This window comes from Sorex araneus, chromosome 5 (genome assembly GCF_027595985.1).
Source record: "Sorex araneus isolate mSorAra2 chromosome 5, mSorAra2.pri, whole genome shotgun sequence".
NCBI classification, from domain to species: domain Eukaryota; kingdom Metazoa; phylum Chordata; class Mammalia; order Eulipotyphla; family Soricidae; genus Sorex; species Sorex araneus.
The window spans coordinates 137,518,212-137,534,390 of record NC_073306.1 but is presented as its reverse complement, the minus strand read 5'-3'; the positions used below and the strand labels follow the sequence as shown (position 1 = coordinate 137,534,390).

The 16,179-nt window shown below is 65.2% G+C and overlaps 1 protein-coding gene across 1 annotated transcript; it reads right to left on the bottom strand.

The window, feature by feature from the left end:
• Nucleotides 1–6,955: 6,955 nt before the first annotated feature.
• Nucleotides 6,956–15,830, bottom strand: TFAP2C (transcription factor AP-2 gamma). Its single transcript, XM_055139698.1, has 7 exons — nt 15,573–15,830; nt 13,702–14,184; nt 13,559–13,610; nt 12,268–12,484; nt 11,679–11,797; nt 9,345–9,489; nt 6,956–8,474 (listed from the first exon to the last, which is right to left on the bottom strand). Exons 1-7 carry the CDS (start codon nt 15,618–15,620, stop codon nt 8,189–8,191), a joined length of 1,350 nt encoding a protein of 449 aa, XP_054995673.1. The 5' UTR covers nt 15,621–15,830; the 3' UTR covers nt 6,956–8,188.
• Nucleotides 15,831–16,179: the final 349 nt, after the last annotated feature.

The window sequence follows — 16,179 nt, the reverse complement described above, 5'->3', positions numbered from 1 at the left end:
AGGAAAGGAGGGAGGGGGAGGGAGGGAGGAAAGGAGGGAGGGAGGGAGGGGGAGGGAAGGAGGAGGGAGGAGGAAGGGCGAGGGAGGGAGGAGGAAGGGAGGAAGGAAGGGAGGAAGAGAGGAAGGGAGGAAGGGAGGACGGAAGGAAAGAAGGAAGGAAGGGAGGGAGGAAGGAAGGGAGGGAGGGAGGGAAGAAGGAAAGAAGGAAGGAAGGAAGGAAGGAAGGAAGGAAGGAAGGAAGGAAGGAAGGAAGGAAGGGAGGGAGGGAGGGAGGGAGGGAGGAAAGGAAAGAAGGAGGGAGGGAGGAAAGGAGGGAGGGAGGGGGAGGGAAGGAGGAGGGAGGAGGAAGGGCGAGGGAGGGAGGAGGAAGGGAGGAAGAGAGGAAGGGAGGGAGGAAGGACGGAAGGAAAGAAGGAAGGAAGGGAGGGAGGAAAGGAGGGAGGGGGAGGGAGGAAGGAGGGAGGAGGGGTGAGGAGGGCCTCAGGTGGCTCAAAGGGGCAAAGGTCTCTGCCTGCAGGAGCTGCAGAGCTGGTCCTGGGGCCGCACTGTCCCTGGGAGTGAGCCCTGAGCAGGAAGCCAGGAGTGGCCCCCACGGCCCCCCCAAAAGAAAAAAGGAAAACAGAAAGAAGAAAGTTTTGTCATAAAGCCACAAGGGCCAGAGAGAGTCCGAGGCAGGACGCAGCCTTGTGAGTGGTCAAAACGGTTGTGTCCCTGGCACGGCCCCTGGGCCCCAGCACCATCAGGGGCCACTGTCGGCACGAGCAGGGCCCTGGGCAGCGCCAGGTGTGGCCACAACACAAACAAGCGTCTGAGTAAACGTCCGCTGACGAGGCGGCTCCTGACTCAGCACCCCGAGCTCCATCCCGTGTCCCGGCACCCACTCCTGGGAGTTGCCGGCCACCCTGCGAAGGGCCGGGCCTGCTCCGGCCGGGTGTGGTGCCCAGCGCCTCCCCGGGCGGCCAGAGCAGGCCGAGGGCGGGGTGGGGGCCCTGGGCACCCCGAGACTGAGGCCGGACGCAGCGGGGACAGGGGCTGGGGCAGAGCAGGGCCTGGCGGGCCGGAGGGGCCCAGCCTCCAGCCTCAGGACAGGAAGTGCTGGGGTACGGGTGACCCCGGCGGTGACACTTTCTGCAGCCACTGGCCGTCACCAGGCCCCGCGTCCCCAGCCCCCAGCCCTGAGCCAGATGGGTCCGTCCCTTGGGACTCTCCTCCCCTCTCATCCAGTCCCTTCAGAACACCCAACCTTCCGGAACCTTCCGGAATCTGCCACTTCTCCTAAGATGCTCTGCTCTTGCCATCTTAGCAAGTGACTGACTTGGGCACTGTGCCACTATGTGCCTCAGTTTCCCCACCCACACAGCGGGGTGGTTGGGAGGAGTGAGCCCGGTGGGCAATGTCTGAGACTGCAGCTGGGTCCCCCGGGGCCCTCTGGGGGGGTCCCCCCACTCCCCGAGAGAGAGAAGAGAAACAGGAAGCTGGAACGGGGCGGGCCGAGCGCTCTCTGTCCCTCCCTACCAAACCCGTGTGCAGCGGGACGGGAGGGCGGCAGGGAGGGGACAGTGACAGGGGCATTTGGTGCAGAGCTAGGACGGCCTCCCCGAACCCTCCTCGGAGCTCGGGGCCCGAGGGGTGGGGCGTGGGCCCCCCGGACCTGCTGCGTCTTCCTCATCTGTGGGTCCGGGAGAGTCGTGCGCCATGTTCCCGAGCCTGCTGGGCAGGGGACGGGGGCAGCGGGCCCGTGGCCCACCGAGAAGCAGACCCCGCTAGTGTCTGAGTGACGCGATTTCCCTCTGTGTGGACGGCAGCTCCTCTCAACCTCCGCCTACGCCCGTTGGGCAGGGCCCTTTGTGGGGGGCGCCCCTCTTCCTGGGGACGGCCACCGTGTCCCCAGACACCTAGCAGGAAGCATCTCCCCTCCCCAAGAGCCAGAGCCCCAACACGCGACAGGTTTCCGAGCCCAGGAACCAGGACGGCGCCCCCCCGCCCCCCCGCCCCCTCCCGGGGCCCCACCTGAGGGTTCTCAGAGGAACGTGACGCCTGATGACGCAGGACGCGGCCGTGGGTGGCACTAGCCAGCCGGGAGGAGACCCAGAGCAGGAGAAAATCCATCCAGCTGAGCCCTTGGGGGTCCGGGACAGGCGCCCCCTGTCCCTGCACGGCACGGAGCTCTCACGCGAGCCAGGACGTCCAGCGGCTCTCCTGATGGACGAGTCCTGCAGACTCAGCCATAGACCCTGGGGGGGGGGGTCGGCGGGGGTGGAAGGGAGGCAGGACCGCAGGCCCTGGCCCCGTGGACCCAGCCCAGACACGTTCCCGGGCCGCAGCAGAGCCAGGGGGTCCCGGAGTGCTCGCCCTGCACCCAGGGGCCTCGGGCGGGCCAGGTCAGGGAGGCCACGCGGGCAGCAGGTCCTGGGGTTCTCGCTTCTGTCCCTGCCCCGCCTGGTCCGCTGCCCCCGCTGCTGGGAGGACAGTGGGGTCCCGGGGAGCAAGGGCCCTGCAGAGGGTCTGGGAGGAGTGGAAGGGCGGCTGCGGGGGCAGAGAGCAGAACCCTGAGCCAGTGCCCAACCCGCAAGAGGGGTTTGCTCTGCAGTACGCACCACCGCAACAGAGCACGCACCGTCATGTCAAGAGCATGCCATGGTCATGATATCCACCACCGCAACAGACAGAGCATGCCACCATCATGTGAAGAGCACGCCATGATCATATGATATCCAGCACCACCCGACAGAGCCCACCACCATCATGTCAAGAGCACGCCACGGTCATATGATATCCACCACTGCCCCAGACAGCACACCACCATCATGTCAAGAGCACATCATGGTCATATATCCACCACCACTCCAGAGAGAGCACACCACCATCATGTCAAGAGCATGCCACGATCATATGATATCCACACCTCCCCACATAGACCATGCCACTGTCATGTCAAGAGCACACCACAGTCATATGATATCCACCCCCCCAGCGCATGCCACCATCATGTCAAGAGCATGCCAGGTCATATGATACCCACTACTGCCCTGGAAAGAGCACGCCACTATCATGTCAAGAGCACGCCACCATCATACACTACTTCCCTGGAAAACGCAGAGCAGAGGGAAATGAGCCAATGGCTAACAGGGCAGCATGGCAGCTGCAGGGGAGCGGTACTGGGGGTGAGGGGCAGGTGGGGAACCAGCACAGGACGAGGCATGGGGGCGACACCCACAGTTCCTGAGCAGAGTTGCCACCCCCCTGAAGGGCACCCACAGGAAGGGCTGCGGGAACCCACGCGGGGCGGCTCCCACCCCCTCCAGGGCAGCCTCCAGCCAGTGCCCAGATGGACCTTTAAGTGACAGGAACAGGCCAAGGAGAGGACGAAGGGTCGGGGCACGGCTCTCGCATGCAGCTGGCCTTAATTCAGTTCCTGGCGCCACTGGGCTTGGGTCACTGCCCCCCACCCCCAAAATTAAAACAAAGCTGCAGGGCAGAGCTGGGGCAGCCCCACTCACCGCTGAGTGTACGACAGACAGACATGGGGGCCGCAGAGACGGTGCAGTGGGTAGGGCGCTCACCTTGCATGCATGAACCCGAGTCAATGCCCAGTATCCTGCGTGGTCCTCGGAGCACCCGCACGAGTGGCCCCAGAGCACAGTCAGGTGTGGCCCCCAGACCGAAACAGAGAAAACACCAATGAAACAGAGCCAGAGAGAAGCTCAAGGGGCGGGAGCCTGTGCTTGGCACGTGGGGACCCCGGGCTACTCCCCGGCGAGGCACGGTCCCCTGAGCACCGAGCTAGGAGCAACAGCCCAGCACCGTGACCGGACCAAGACAAACACCGGCTAAGATGACGGCCATAAAGCGTCCCAGACTTGGAGGCTGGGAATTCGAACTCAGAGCAGCCCGCCTCTCTCTCGGCCCCTCTTCCCCAGCCTGGTCCTGTCGCTGAGACCACAGGGTGCCAGGAGCACAGCGGGGAGGACTCTTGCCGTGCACACGGCGGGCCCAGCCAGGAGGGAGCCCTGAGCCGCGTCCAGAGTGGCCGTCCCCCAGAGGGCACGAATCCCCTTCTCAGGAGCGAAGTCGAGTAGGCCCCACGGTCAGAACTTCGGGGTCAGCTCCACACGCCCGCCCGCTCCTGCCCCCGGGAGGGCCCCCCACCGCCAAGGCCTCCTGGGGGAGGGGGAGCGGCCCGGGGCTCTGCAGGGCCCAGCCAACCACCCAGAGGAGCTGCACCCAGACCCCCCTGCGCGGCACCCCCCCCCAAGGCCTTTGAACTCTGCTCGGATTGCAAGCCCCCCCCCCCGCCCACATCACGTTATCCTCACTGGCCGGGGCCAAAAACAACAGGGCTCCGCTGGGCGCCCCACACCAGCGCCCTCTTTTGAAATCGGGGTGACAAGGGCATTCTGGGACCCCGGGTGGCAGTGTGGGTGGGGTGGGCCTGGGCAGGAGGGCCTGGGGGGGCGTTTGGAGGGCAGACCGGAGGGGGGACGATGGGGTCGGCGGCGAGTCGCTTCCTCTACACGGCCCGGCCGCTGTCTCCAGTTCCGGGGGACCGGGGGCTCTCCGCCCATGGGGCCCCAGCAGGGCAGGGAGACCCTGGTTGGGGGCACTGCCCGCATGCTCCTGCTCGGGGCCCCTGGCCAGCCAGGCCTGTTCCTGCTGCAGAAGGTGAGGCCCCCTCAGAGGCACCCCTACCCCCTCTGCCCCCAGCCTAAGGAAGAGCGGGGGAGGGGCCTGGCCGGCCTCACGCCCTTAGGGCACTCCACCAACCCCCCCACCTTGGTTTCACAGGCTTTTTTTTTTTTTTTAATCTTTTTGGGTCACACCCGGCGATGCTCAGGGGTCCTGGCTCTGCACTCAGGAATGACTCCCGGCGGTGCTCGGGGGACACTACGGGATGCCAGGGATCGAACCCAGGTCAGTCGCTTGCAAGGCAAACACCCTCCCTGCTGTGCTATCCGCCCCCGTTTCTCGGGCTTTAGAGTTCCCAGGTGCCCCTGCACGTCCCGTCTCCCTCCAAGGCAGGAACGGTGCTGTAGGGAAGCCCAGGGAACACCTGGGGCCAGGGGGACACCGACCCCAGGTCCCGGGGACGGGGGAGGGGGGGGAGGGCAGGGCAGCTGCCATGCCTTTCACCCCTCACTCCTGGGACGGCCCCCAGCATCCCACTGACAAGGCCCCCCCCTCCCCACAGCCCCAGCCAAGGCCAAGCAGGGTCCCTCCAGCAGACGGCACAGCCCTGGGGGGAGAGGCGGGCCCAAGGCGGGATGCAGTAGTCAGTCAGGGGCTGTATCCCGGCCCAGGGCTTGGGGGCGTGGGGGACGGATGCAGGCTGAGGAGGGGGCAAACCTCTGGCAGGGTCAGTGCTCCTGAGGTGGCACGTGCACACATGCATGCATGCACACACATGCACTCAACGTACACACATGCACACATGCATGCACGCACGCACACCGCAAAGCCCAGTGAGGCGTGGGTTCCAGGGCCCGGACCAGAGGCAGCTGTGGAGAAAGCACAGCTCAGCAGGAGGCGGGCTCGGCCCCGCTGGTGACTCACTGGCAGTCGGTTGACTTTGGGGCGTTTCCAGAACATTGTCTGCGTTGCAATTCGGCACAGCTCCTAAAAGCCAGCTCGAGTCCAAAGCCAGCTAAGATGCTGATAAGCAGCCTCGCGCCCGCCCCGCTTCCTCTCCCCCGGCTTCCTCCTCACACCCGGCCCGACTGAACCACCTGCCGGGCCCGGACCTCTGGGCTGGGATCTCCGAGGCCGGCGATTGTGGTCCTGACATCTCAAGCAGATAAATCCAACTTAATGGGGACGTTCCGTGGCCAGGGCCAGCTGCCAGCAGCAAAGTATTAGGTTGGCAGAGTTTAAATTACTTAATAACATCCAATGCCAGCATTAAGTCGGGAATCGCTGAGCCTCTGGAGTTATGAATTAGGGATTATGGGGCTGCAGGAACGGCAGCGGCTTGATCCCATGTGGGAACGCTTTCTGCTCTCACGGGCCTTTGAAGCCGGGCCGCGGGGCTGAGCGGGATGCAGATCACTTCCTAGCGGACCTGCCGGGTCAGAGGGCGAGAACCAAGTCCCCTCACAGCCTGCGGCACTGAGCCCCGCGCCCCCACCGGCCCTGCTCCGTCCTTCCCTCCTGCCTGCGGTGAGTTTGCTTTTGGGGGCCAACACCAGGAGCCCCGTGCCCAGTGCTTGGCGTCTGACTGAATGCCTGGTCCCCCACAAGGAATTTCTTACACCACGCTAAACTGTGGAAGGGCGTGGGGCTGGGGGTGAGGGCAGGGGGCAGGGCGCTGGCCTTGAGCACGGCTGACCCAGCACCAGAGTATGAGCCAACAAAACGCGGCCTGCAGCGTGGGCCCGAGATCCTGCAGCTGAGGGCACTCGGTTGTTTGCCGTGGCCGCTGAATCAGAGCCCACACACGCAGGATCCCCAGGGCAAAACCAAGAGCAATCCCTGGGCACTGAGCTAGGAGCACCCCTGAGCACCACCGAGGAAGGGGAAAAAAAAAATTAAAAGGAGCCAGAGCACTAGTTTAGTCCCTACTAAGGCACTTACTGGCCTTGCACATGGCAGACCCAGGGTCGCTCCCCGTATCCTGTCTCCAGAGCACTGCGCCAGGAGTAATTCCGAGTGCAGAGCCAGGAATAAGCCCTGAGCATCGCGGGGTGTGGCCCAAAAAAACAAAGGAAGCAGCTGGCCAGTACTGGGGGCTCAGTGGGACGGCCTGCAGGAGGCCGAGGACCACCCAACTGCCGTGCCCCATCCCCCAACATCTGGGCTAGGAAGAGCAGGGCAGGGGGTGAGAATGAAAGCTGCCTTTCCCGAGGGCCCCAAGTTCACAGGCTGTGACCAACCCTCCATCTGCACCATCACTCCTCAGACACAAAAAAAGAAATCAAGTTAGCAGCAGACGGCCACGGCTTCTATCGAGAATAGTCTTTATTGTACAGGCGTCATATACACAGCAAGGACCCGGGGGGGGGGGGGCGCCGCCGGGCGGAGGTCGGCTCCCACTCGGCCCCCCCTCACCAAACCGCACACTCACAGGGGGTCCTGCCCAGCCAGAGACTCACCGGGGACCACTCTGCGACCAAGAATCTTCCGCATCCAGAAACGCACCCAGGAACGCCTCCACCCTTCCCCCCAACCCCGTGTCCTGTGGACAAGCTAAAGATGTGTCGTCAACGGCCCCCTGTCACCTTTAGAAGTTAATTACAATCAAACCCGAGTCTCAAAAGGCTTACGAAGTGCAGCTCCTATTTACAGACCCCGTTAAATTACGCATAAATAACATCTGTACACTGACACAGCATCGCAAAAAAAAAAAAAAACAAAAAACAAAAAACAAAACAAAACAAAAAAATAAAACAAAGCCTCCCTCCGGACATGGGGGTGACAGGCAGTACCAAAAAACAAAACAAAACAAAAAAAAAAACAAAAAAGAAAAAAGAAAACCCAGAATTAAAAATGCCTCCGTGCCTGCCCGTTTCAAGTTTCCCTCCAACAGACACTGAACTGTGAAATAAATATGCAAATAAAGCTTCAGTACCTTAAGGACCCTGTCATTAAGATTCTCCCAAGTGAAGAGCACGCGCAACATTTTTTTTTTTTTAAAAAATAAGACGAAGAACAACACAAATCAGCAGGCTTTGCTTCTACAACTCTCCTCGAACCCAAGGTTCCCCGGGCGCAGGGCTGTGGGGACGGCGAATCATCAGGCACGTCGGAGCCGTCTCCCACGGGACACGGGCGGACGTCGGAAGAGGCGAGATAAATAATTTCTCAAGATAAATATTTAGTGGACACAGAAGCTGGCCCTTCCCGTTAACACTGACCCCAAAGCCAAACCGCCTGGGGGGGGGCGTCCCCCCCCGCCCCGCAGACGGGCCCGGGGAATTTCTTTTTAAAAGGTTCTAAAACGCGTAGCACCACTTTTGAGAGGAAGGAGGAAGGGGACTCAGACAAAACCAGACGGACGCATGACGCGCAGAGGTGGCGGCTGCTCGTCCGGGAGTCAGCAGGCAGCCCCTCGGCCCCCGGGCTTCTGGGTGGGAAGGGGGGGTGACCAGCTCTGTCCCTGAATTCAACGGGGTGTCCCGGCCGGGGGCTGGGGGTTCGGGGATGGGGGGGAGTTTCTGGGTCCTCCTCCCGGTCTTGCCCCCGCGCAGCCGCCGCCTCATTTCCGGTGCTTCTCCATCTTCTCCAGGCCCTTGCCCGAGTCGGGGGGGCTCTGGTCCCCGGGGTTCAGGTAGGATTTGTCTATGGCCACCAGGGCCTCCTTGATGTAGTTCTGGACGGCCGACACGGCGGCGCAGATGGCCTGGCTGCCGAAGCCGTGCGTGATGAGGCTGAAATGCGACAAGCAGTTCTGGATGTTGGTCTCCAGGACCGGGGTGGGCCTGTTGTTGCCGTTGGGGGTCCGGTCTTGGTTGAGGAGGTCCGTGAATTCCTTACACACCTGCCTGGGGGGCAGCAAGGGAGAAGCCGTGAGCTCAGTGCAGCTGGGAGCCGGAAAGAGCCCCCCAGCCCCATCCCCTGCCGCCCAGCAGCAGCCTGGGGTATGCCTGGGTACCTGGGGGGGGCCCGGCACACATGCCCCCCCACCCAGGAGGGAGGCCAAGGGCAGCTTAGCGACTGCTGCCGCCCGGGAGATGCAGAGCTTCCTGCCCTGGCTCAGCCCCATCCCTGCTATCAGCGGAGATAAGGGTAATCCCTATCAACAGGTCACCTTTGTGACGCCTCCGATAGGGGCAGCAGGGCCCGCCCCTGGGGAGCTTCCAGTAAAAGCCACTCGGTCCCTGGGGGTCTCGACCAGCCTCGATCCTGACACCCAGGTGCTTGCTAGCTCACTCGCTCGCTCCCTCGCGCCCCATTTCCCGAGGCCGGTTTCCGCCTCACTTGCCCGGATCTAAGCAGCAATTTGCCACTGGCCTCCCCGAGGGACCCCGCTGACAGCACGTCACATCCAATGAGCATCTCCTGAGGAGCCCCAGACTCCTCACGAGGTGGAGCAAAAACTGCGTTGCACATCATTTTTGGTCGAAGCTGCAGCTAAAAACAAAAGCAGCTAAAAACCAACTCTGGTGTTTTTTTTTGGGGGGGGGCCATACCCAGAGGGGCTTACCGCGTGCCGGGGACCGAACCCAGGCCAGCAACGTGCAAGGCAAGCGGCTGCATGACTGCCCCAGCCCAGACCCTTCACTAGACTCCAAAGAAGCGTTTCTGCCTGACTCCGATCAGTATCCCAGACCCCGTCTTGGAGCCAACAGCCCCGTAAGAAACAGTGTGTCCGCCTCGTGGACCCCACACCCCGCACGGGCCTTGGTACTCACTGTGCGGCCAGCAGCATGCTCTTCCTTGCTGCCATCTCGTTGCGGCCGCCGAGGTGAGGTCGGGTGAGATACTCGGCCACGGGCTTGCTGGGGAACTCGGCCTCGCAGACGTACGCGAAGTCCCTGGCCAGGTGGACAGCCTCCCCTGCAACGGACAGGGCCGGACCTTAGGGTGCAGAACCCCTCCCCAATGCCTGCTGCAAGGATCCCCCACACCCCCTTTAGTCAGACACGGATGAGCACCTGGCCGTGAAGTCCCCCTTCCGGGGAGAGGTGGGGGTACCCGCCCCCAGAATCCACCTGCGCCCGGCCGGGCCTTCTTGCTCTGCCTCGACACATCAGGACACACCCACCGCTTTCCCGGCTCAGAAAACCGCCAGGGGGGAGAAATAGGAACATTTATGGTTTGGGGGCCACACCCAGCAGTGCTCGGGCAACTTCCAGCCTAGGGATTAGGGGATCATCCGCAACGTGCCGGCTGCCGGGGCTGGCCCCAAACAGGAGCAACTTCCTAGGAAACGGGGCCCGGGGTTTTGTTGTTTTGTTTCAGGGCTGCAACCTGACAGTGCTCGAGATCACCGTCGGGGCCCCTGGGACGGCCGCGATGCAGGCACCTTACCTGCCCCCAGGGCCTGATTTCAAGGCAGTCCAGGGGCCAAAACGGCGTTTGTGCCGACACCCTGCTGTGCTCAGGGCTCGCCGTGGGGCGCGAGGCCCCGGGCTGTCTGAGGAGGCACGAATGTCTCCTGGGAATGGGACGCACCCCAACCACCAACTCGGACCACCCACCCCCTGTCCCAGGCCCGGAGCCGCCCTGGGCACAGGTGCCCTCTGTGCCCCCAGCACAAGGCCTGGCGCCTTTCCAAACCCCAGATGGCAGATTCTCGCCCTGCCCGCACCCCCTGGGCTCCCCACGGGCTCAGCCCCGGAACCATTGTCCCGGCAGTTTCTGGTTCAGGGGCTCCTGCCTGGCTGGTTGGGGACTCGGTGCAGCCCCACTGATGGGCTTTCTCCAGGCGGGGACAGCTGTCCCCCACGGGGCGCCTCTCTCCCGGCCCTTCCTCCAAAGGCATCCGTGAGAAAGGTGGAGGCGGACGCTGCCAAGTTCCTTGGAGCAGGGCGGCAGCGCCCTGGGAACCGAGCAAGCCTTGCGGGGGCCCGGCTGCAGACCCCTCTCTGCACGCACCTCGGCAGGCTGGATCCGGGCAGAAAAAAAACAAAAATCATTTCGCTTTTCCTTGGGACCTCCCTCTCGGGGCTCTGTGCTCTGCACTTCCTGGCAGTGCTCCAGACGTGCCAAGGGGGGCGGGCGCCCCACTCGGGCACTGCCTCGGTCACCTCCCGCTGAAGGGCAGGGAGAGGGTCCCCTCTACAAGCCCGGACAGTTTCTCTTCCCAGGAGAAAGGGAACAAAGGGTCGGTGGGTGCCTGGGCCAGCTCCACTGACCACAGGGCATTTGACAGACCCCGGCTCCCACGGCCCCCCCAGACGGGGCTGCGGTGAGGAGCCGGAAGCACCCCCCCCACAGCTGCCTCTCCCAGGCGGGGAGACCACCACGGGCACCGCAGGCGCCGCTCAGGGGGAACCGGCCCCTAAACACGCCCAGCCCAACACTCCAGCCAATTCTCTCCACGCAACGGACCCTCGAACCCCGATTATTTAGGAGGTCACACCCCACAGCACTCAGGACCAGGATCAAACCGGGGTCACCCGGACCGAGACACGAAGTCTTAGCCTAAAACCCCATTTTTAAACCCAACAACCGTTTCAAACACCGATTCGTCTCACCAGGACAAGCCAGTACCCGGGTGTGTGGATCCCACAACAAGGAAGCCAATTCGGGGGGTTTGGCGGTAGCGGGGCTCAGGGGGTGCCCGCCCTACACGGCCCGAGCACTGGGCCAGGAGCGAGCCCTGAGCATCGCTGGGTGTTGCCCCCACACCAAGGCAGGGAGAAAACCAATTTCTGAGTCAGCTTTGGTTTCCTGGGCCAATTCCAACGATCTAAACCAACCAGAATTTGTTGTCGACTTCTTTTAATGCAATTACTGATTCACGGCACCCAAGTGTGACAAATTCAAATCACTTTCCTCTCTCTATGTGACAGACCTGAGGTGACTGTCTTTCACTTTGTTGGGTCGGGGGGGGGGGGCACCTAGATGTACCCCGGGGTCACTGCCGGCAGGGCTGGGGGGGACCCTGTGGGGGTCTGGAGACCAGGCCAGCGCCCGCCCTGAGGGACTCTGGCTATGGTGAGGTTTTTTTCCCCCTGCTTCTTCACGGAGACCCCTCAAGGCACAGACGAGACACTGCGCGGCCCACGCCAGCCACTGACCTTCCACCAGAGACGTCAGGAGTGTGACGTGTGCCGCTTTCCGCCGACCGGCCGGAAGGTTCAGCCCGATTTTATCCAGCTTCTCCCGCAGCGACCGGCCTCCGTTTTTTGACTTGGCCCTGCACAAAAGCACGTGGAGCGGCCATCAGCAACCCCCCCAGACAGACACACCCGGGTCCCCCAGGCCCCTCACACGCCCCCCAAACCCCGCACGCCTGCCCGGCGACCAGAGCCCCCGGCAGAACCGCCAAAGCCATGTGCCAGCACAGGCCACGTGCACCTGCTGATGCTGCCGTCGCCCCCCAAACTGGGGGAGCAGAGCCCCTCAGCCGCCACCGCCCCCACCCAACGCACTGCCCCCTGTCCACCGTGGCACCCAACACTAACCAAACCCTTCACTGCCGTGGGCTTAACACTCCCTTCCACAGCTGACACGTTCCCAAAGGGGAAGCGATGCACTGAAACTCTCCGGGCCGATTAGAATTCAGCGTGAGGTATAAATGTTACATAAATGTTAAAAATACCTCCCAGACGCTTTCATCCACACACACACACACCCGCTGCCCCCCACACACGTGTGCCCAGGTACCTTCTGAGAACGCCGCCCAGTAAGGAGGCATTCAGACACTCGGGTGGGGACAGTCGCCGCTGGACCTCGGCCACCGTCACCTTGTACTTGGACGTGGAGCTGAGCAGGGACAGCCTCCCGGGGACCGAGCAGAAGACCTCGCTGGGGTTCATTACGGCCCCCACCAGCTCCTTCTGGCAGGGGACGCTCAAGGGGTTCTTGGCCATGGAAATGGGACCTGCCAGGGCGAGAGGCAGTGGGTGGGTCGCGGGGCAGCCTCCTTGCAAAACCGGCGGCCAAGCCCCAAAGCGCTCACGCTGCAGAATCGCGAACAGATTTCGTAAAAGCCATGTTCTTCCAAGATAATGGAGTCTGAAATTCACAAGTTAACACCTTGGCAACTTAATTAGTCAAGCTTGGAGCAGAAAGGGTTTCAGTTTCCAGCCACTGTTAAATTCGGTTTAATTAGAACATGTGTGTGCGCTTAAAAAAAAAAAAAAAAAGGACCCAACAAAAAAAACTACTTCAATGCAAAACCAACGGCTTCTCGCCCCCCCTCCACAAGCCACCAGAATGCCGGGAGCTCTGGGCGCCTCTGCCAAACCTTTCTACGGCTCAGGCAGACCTCACAAATACAAACGATCCTGCTGCGTAGAAATTATTGGGAAATTGGGTTTATTTCCTGAGTTTGCCTTTAAGACCCGTTTCCGCAACACGATTCTAAGCTAAGCCGTTTAACGTCAGGCCGCCGACCCCGAGGTGGTCTCCTTCCAGACCTCTGCGGCAGCCACTCCAGCTCAGAGCTACCTGCCCCACCCAGCCGCTAATCCAATTCCCCAAATCCCGGCTCCCTGATCCCGCACAAAGCCCAGCCCTGCCCTGGCGCTCTGAGCGGCCAATCTCTCCGCGGGCAGAATCGGTCCCAAACTTTTCCTCGCACTCGGTAGAGCGCGCTCCTACCGCGGGGCGCGTTGGAACCCCCAAAAATCACAAAACGCGAATCGGCAAGAAGCCTCCACGCAAACACATAAGCCGGGGCTAATTCCCGGCTAGCCCACCGCGGGCTCACTCGCCAGCCGAGGATTCTGCACTAACCGCTGCGGAAAAAAAAAATGCCTCCGAGTTTCCAGGTGTTAACCACATTCCTCAGAGAAAACTCCAAGGGCCGGGCGGTAAGAGGCGACCGAGAAAACCCCCTCCTGCCTCCCTGCTCCTGAAAAAGCTCACCCTCAATTTCCCTGGCAGCCGCGTCCCCGCGGGGCCACCTCTCCCCCTCCCGCGAGGCCGCTTGGACCCCTGGCCCCCCACCTACCTTTTCGAATAACCGTCTGATCGTGCAGGAGTAGGTGCTGGTCCTCCACGTTCTGGGGGGAAAAACGACAGAAGCCTTTAGAAGGGCCGGGCGGGCGGCGTGGGGGCCGGGGAGCGGGCAGGGGGCAGGGGGCCCGCACGCACCTGGACCTCCTCCATCTGGTGGGTCATGTCGTGCAGCCCCAGGTTCTCGGCCAGGCCCGCGGCGTCCAGGGCGTGCGAGTGGGGCAGCAGAAGGTCGGGGCGGCGGTAGGCGTCCCTGCGGGCGCCCACGGCCGCGCCGTCCAGGCCCGAGAGGTGCGGCAGGAGGCCGGCGGGGCGCGCGTGGTGCGCGGGCAGGCCGGCCGCGTCCTGGGCCTGGCGGCCGGGCCAGGCCTGCTGCTGGCTGCCGGCGGGCGCGGGCTGGTGCAGGGGATTGATGGCCGCGTAGGCCTCGCCCAGGTGCGAGTAGGGGTCGGCCGACTGCGGGTAGGCCAGCTGCTGGTAGGGGGGCGGGAAGTAAGGGGGCGGCTGGTACTCGGCCACGCCGGTGTGCGAGAGCGGCGGCGCGGGGCTGTAGAGGTGCTGGCCGGCCGAGGCCAGGTGCGGCAGACGCGGGTTCCCATTGCTGCTCGCGTCGTGGCGGTCCTGGGGCGGGAGAGGCGCGGACACCCGGTTAGCGCGAAGACCCCCGCTGCTGCGAACGGCGCGCGGGCCCCCACCCACCACTCCCGGGACCTGGCCCTCCCCAGGCTCCCCCCGGGGACCGGGGCCCGCGGCGCGACCTGGGGGCCGGCGTCCTCCTGGAGGCCGGGCGGCGGGTGGCCGGGGCTCCCCGGGGCGCGGGCCCTGGCGTCGCCGGAGCCCCGGGAACGCGCGGGCGCTGGGCGCACGCGGTGCGGGGCGCGCTGGCTCACGAGGCCGCACATGGCGAGGGCGCGGGGCCGGGCGCGGCGCGCGGGGAATGCGCTCAGGGTGGGAGCCGCTCGCGGGCGCGCCCGGGGACCCTCCCTAAACACGCCCTCGGGGGTCGGATCCCGACCTCCTCCAGGGCGCGCCCGGGACGCCCCGGGCCGTGCGGGAACCTCGGGCGGGGCCCCGAGCGGGGCGGGCCGCAATCCCGGGGACGCCCCTCGTCCACCTCCCCGCGGCTAGGCCCGGCGCGCACGGGGCGACCCGGCCGGCCCGCGCGCCCGACGGCCGCCCCCCTGCATCCTCAGGACCCGGGGCGCGTGTCCCCCGGCGGGCCGGGCGCGGAACCCGCGCGGCGCGGCCGCCCCCTGGCGGGGCGGGCCGGGCCTGCAGGCGGGGGGCTGCCCCTCGGGTCCCGGCGCGGTGCGCTCCCGCGCCCGGCCCGCCGCGGCTCCCCGCGCCCGCGCCCCGGCGCACGCCTCCCGCCGCCTGCGTCTTCTTCTTCCTCTTCCCGCTCGCCGCCTCCCTCCCTCCCACTCTCCGAAACTCTAGCCCAACCTGTCCGACAGGCTGGAGCACTCCCGAGCGCTTACGGCCCCATCTGGCCTCCGCGCACCCCCCCCCCCAGCACGCCCCAGCCCCCACTTCTCCGGAAAGCCCAACTTCGGGTAGTTTTCGGGCTTCCCCCGCGGAGGGCGGCGGGGCAGGTGACACGCCCGCGCCGGGAGCCTCCGGGGAGGCGTCGCCGCCGGGACGGCCGCGCGGGACCCCCCTCCGGACGGAGATCGCGTGCGCCCAAGCCCCGTCGGAGGTGGCACACCGGAGGCTTTTTCCAAGAAAACGGGCGGCAGGGCTGACTCGCTTCGCCAGAAGCCGGCCGGTAAGCCGCGCGGGCGCCCGCTCTCCCCCGGCCCCGGGCCCCGGACAGGGCTGGACACCGGGGCACGGGCTTGGGCCGGGAGGGGCCCGGGGGGCGTCCGGGGGACCGCGCCCTCGGCCCGTCGCGGGGCAGCGGCGCGTCCGTCCTGCGCCCTCAGCCCGGCCTCGGTCCCGCGGCCCCCGCGCGCCTCCGGCCAGGGTGGGGGTGGGGGTGGGGTGGGGGGCCGGGCCGCGCCCCCGCTCACCTCGCAGTCCTCTTCGTACTTGACATTATCGGTTATTTTCCACAACATGGCGTCCGGCGTCCCCCAAAACAGCCGCCAGTTAAATCCGGGCTCCCCCCACCCCCCGAGCGGTAAGTCCAAAATCGGGGTCACGGTGGCCGGGCGCGTGCCGCCGCCCCCGCCGCGCGCGGGCCTCGCTGGCCGGCTCAGTGGCCGCGCATCGGCGGCTCCCGCGAGGGGCGATGCTGCCGCCGCCGCCGAGGACCGGGGAAGCCGCGCCCGCGCCGAGTGTCCCGGCTATAGCCCGGGGACCCGGGCGCCTTAATGAGAAGGAAATTATCATAACTCCTCCCCGGGGGCCGGCGCGAGCCCCGGCGCCGGGCGGGGCGGCCCCCGGCCTGTCCCCGCCCAGCTCCGCCCCGCACCGCCGCGGCCGGCCGGCGAGCGCGGGGTCCGGGGGGTGCCTGCCGCGACCCCCGGTCTCCGCCGGCACGCGCGCGCCCGGCCGCGCCGGGGACCGGGAGCCCGACGCGGGGTCGCCCCCCCACTCGGCGGAGCCGCTGGAGCTAGGGACCTCCGAGCGCGGGGAGGCCGCCGCCGGGTGCGCGCCCCGGCCCGCGCCCCGCAC

What these genes read in the sequence shown, in the direction of transcription:
- TFAP2C (XM_055139698.1), bottom strand. Translation starts at nt 15,620, where the DNA reads ATGTTGTGGAAAATAACCGATAATGTCAAGTACGAAGAGGACTGCGAG. An exon ending in CTGGGCGGCGTTCTCAGAAG is followed by an intron (nt 11,798 to 12,267) that starts GTACCTGGGCAC and finishes GCTTTTGTGCAG; the next exon opens with GGCCAAGTCAAAAAACGGAG. An exon ending in CCTGACGTCTCTGGTGGAAG is followed by an intron (nt 9,490 to 11,678) that starts GTCAGTGGCTGG and finishes TGTCCGTTGCAG; the next exon opens with GGGAGGCTGTCCACCTGGCC.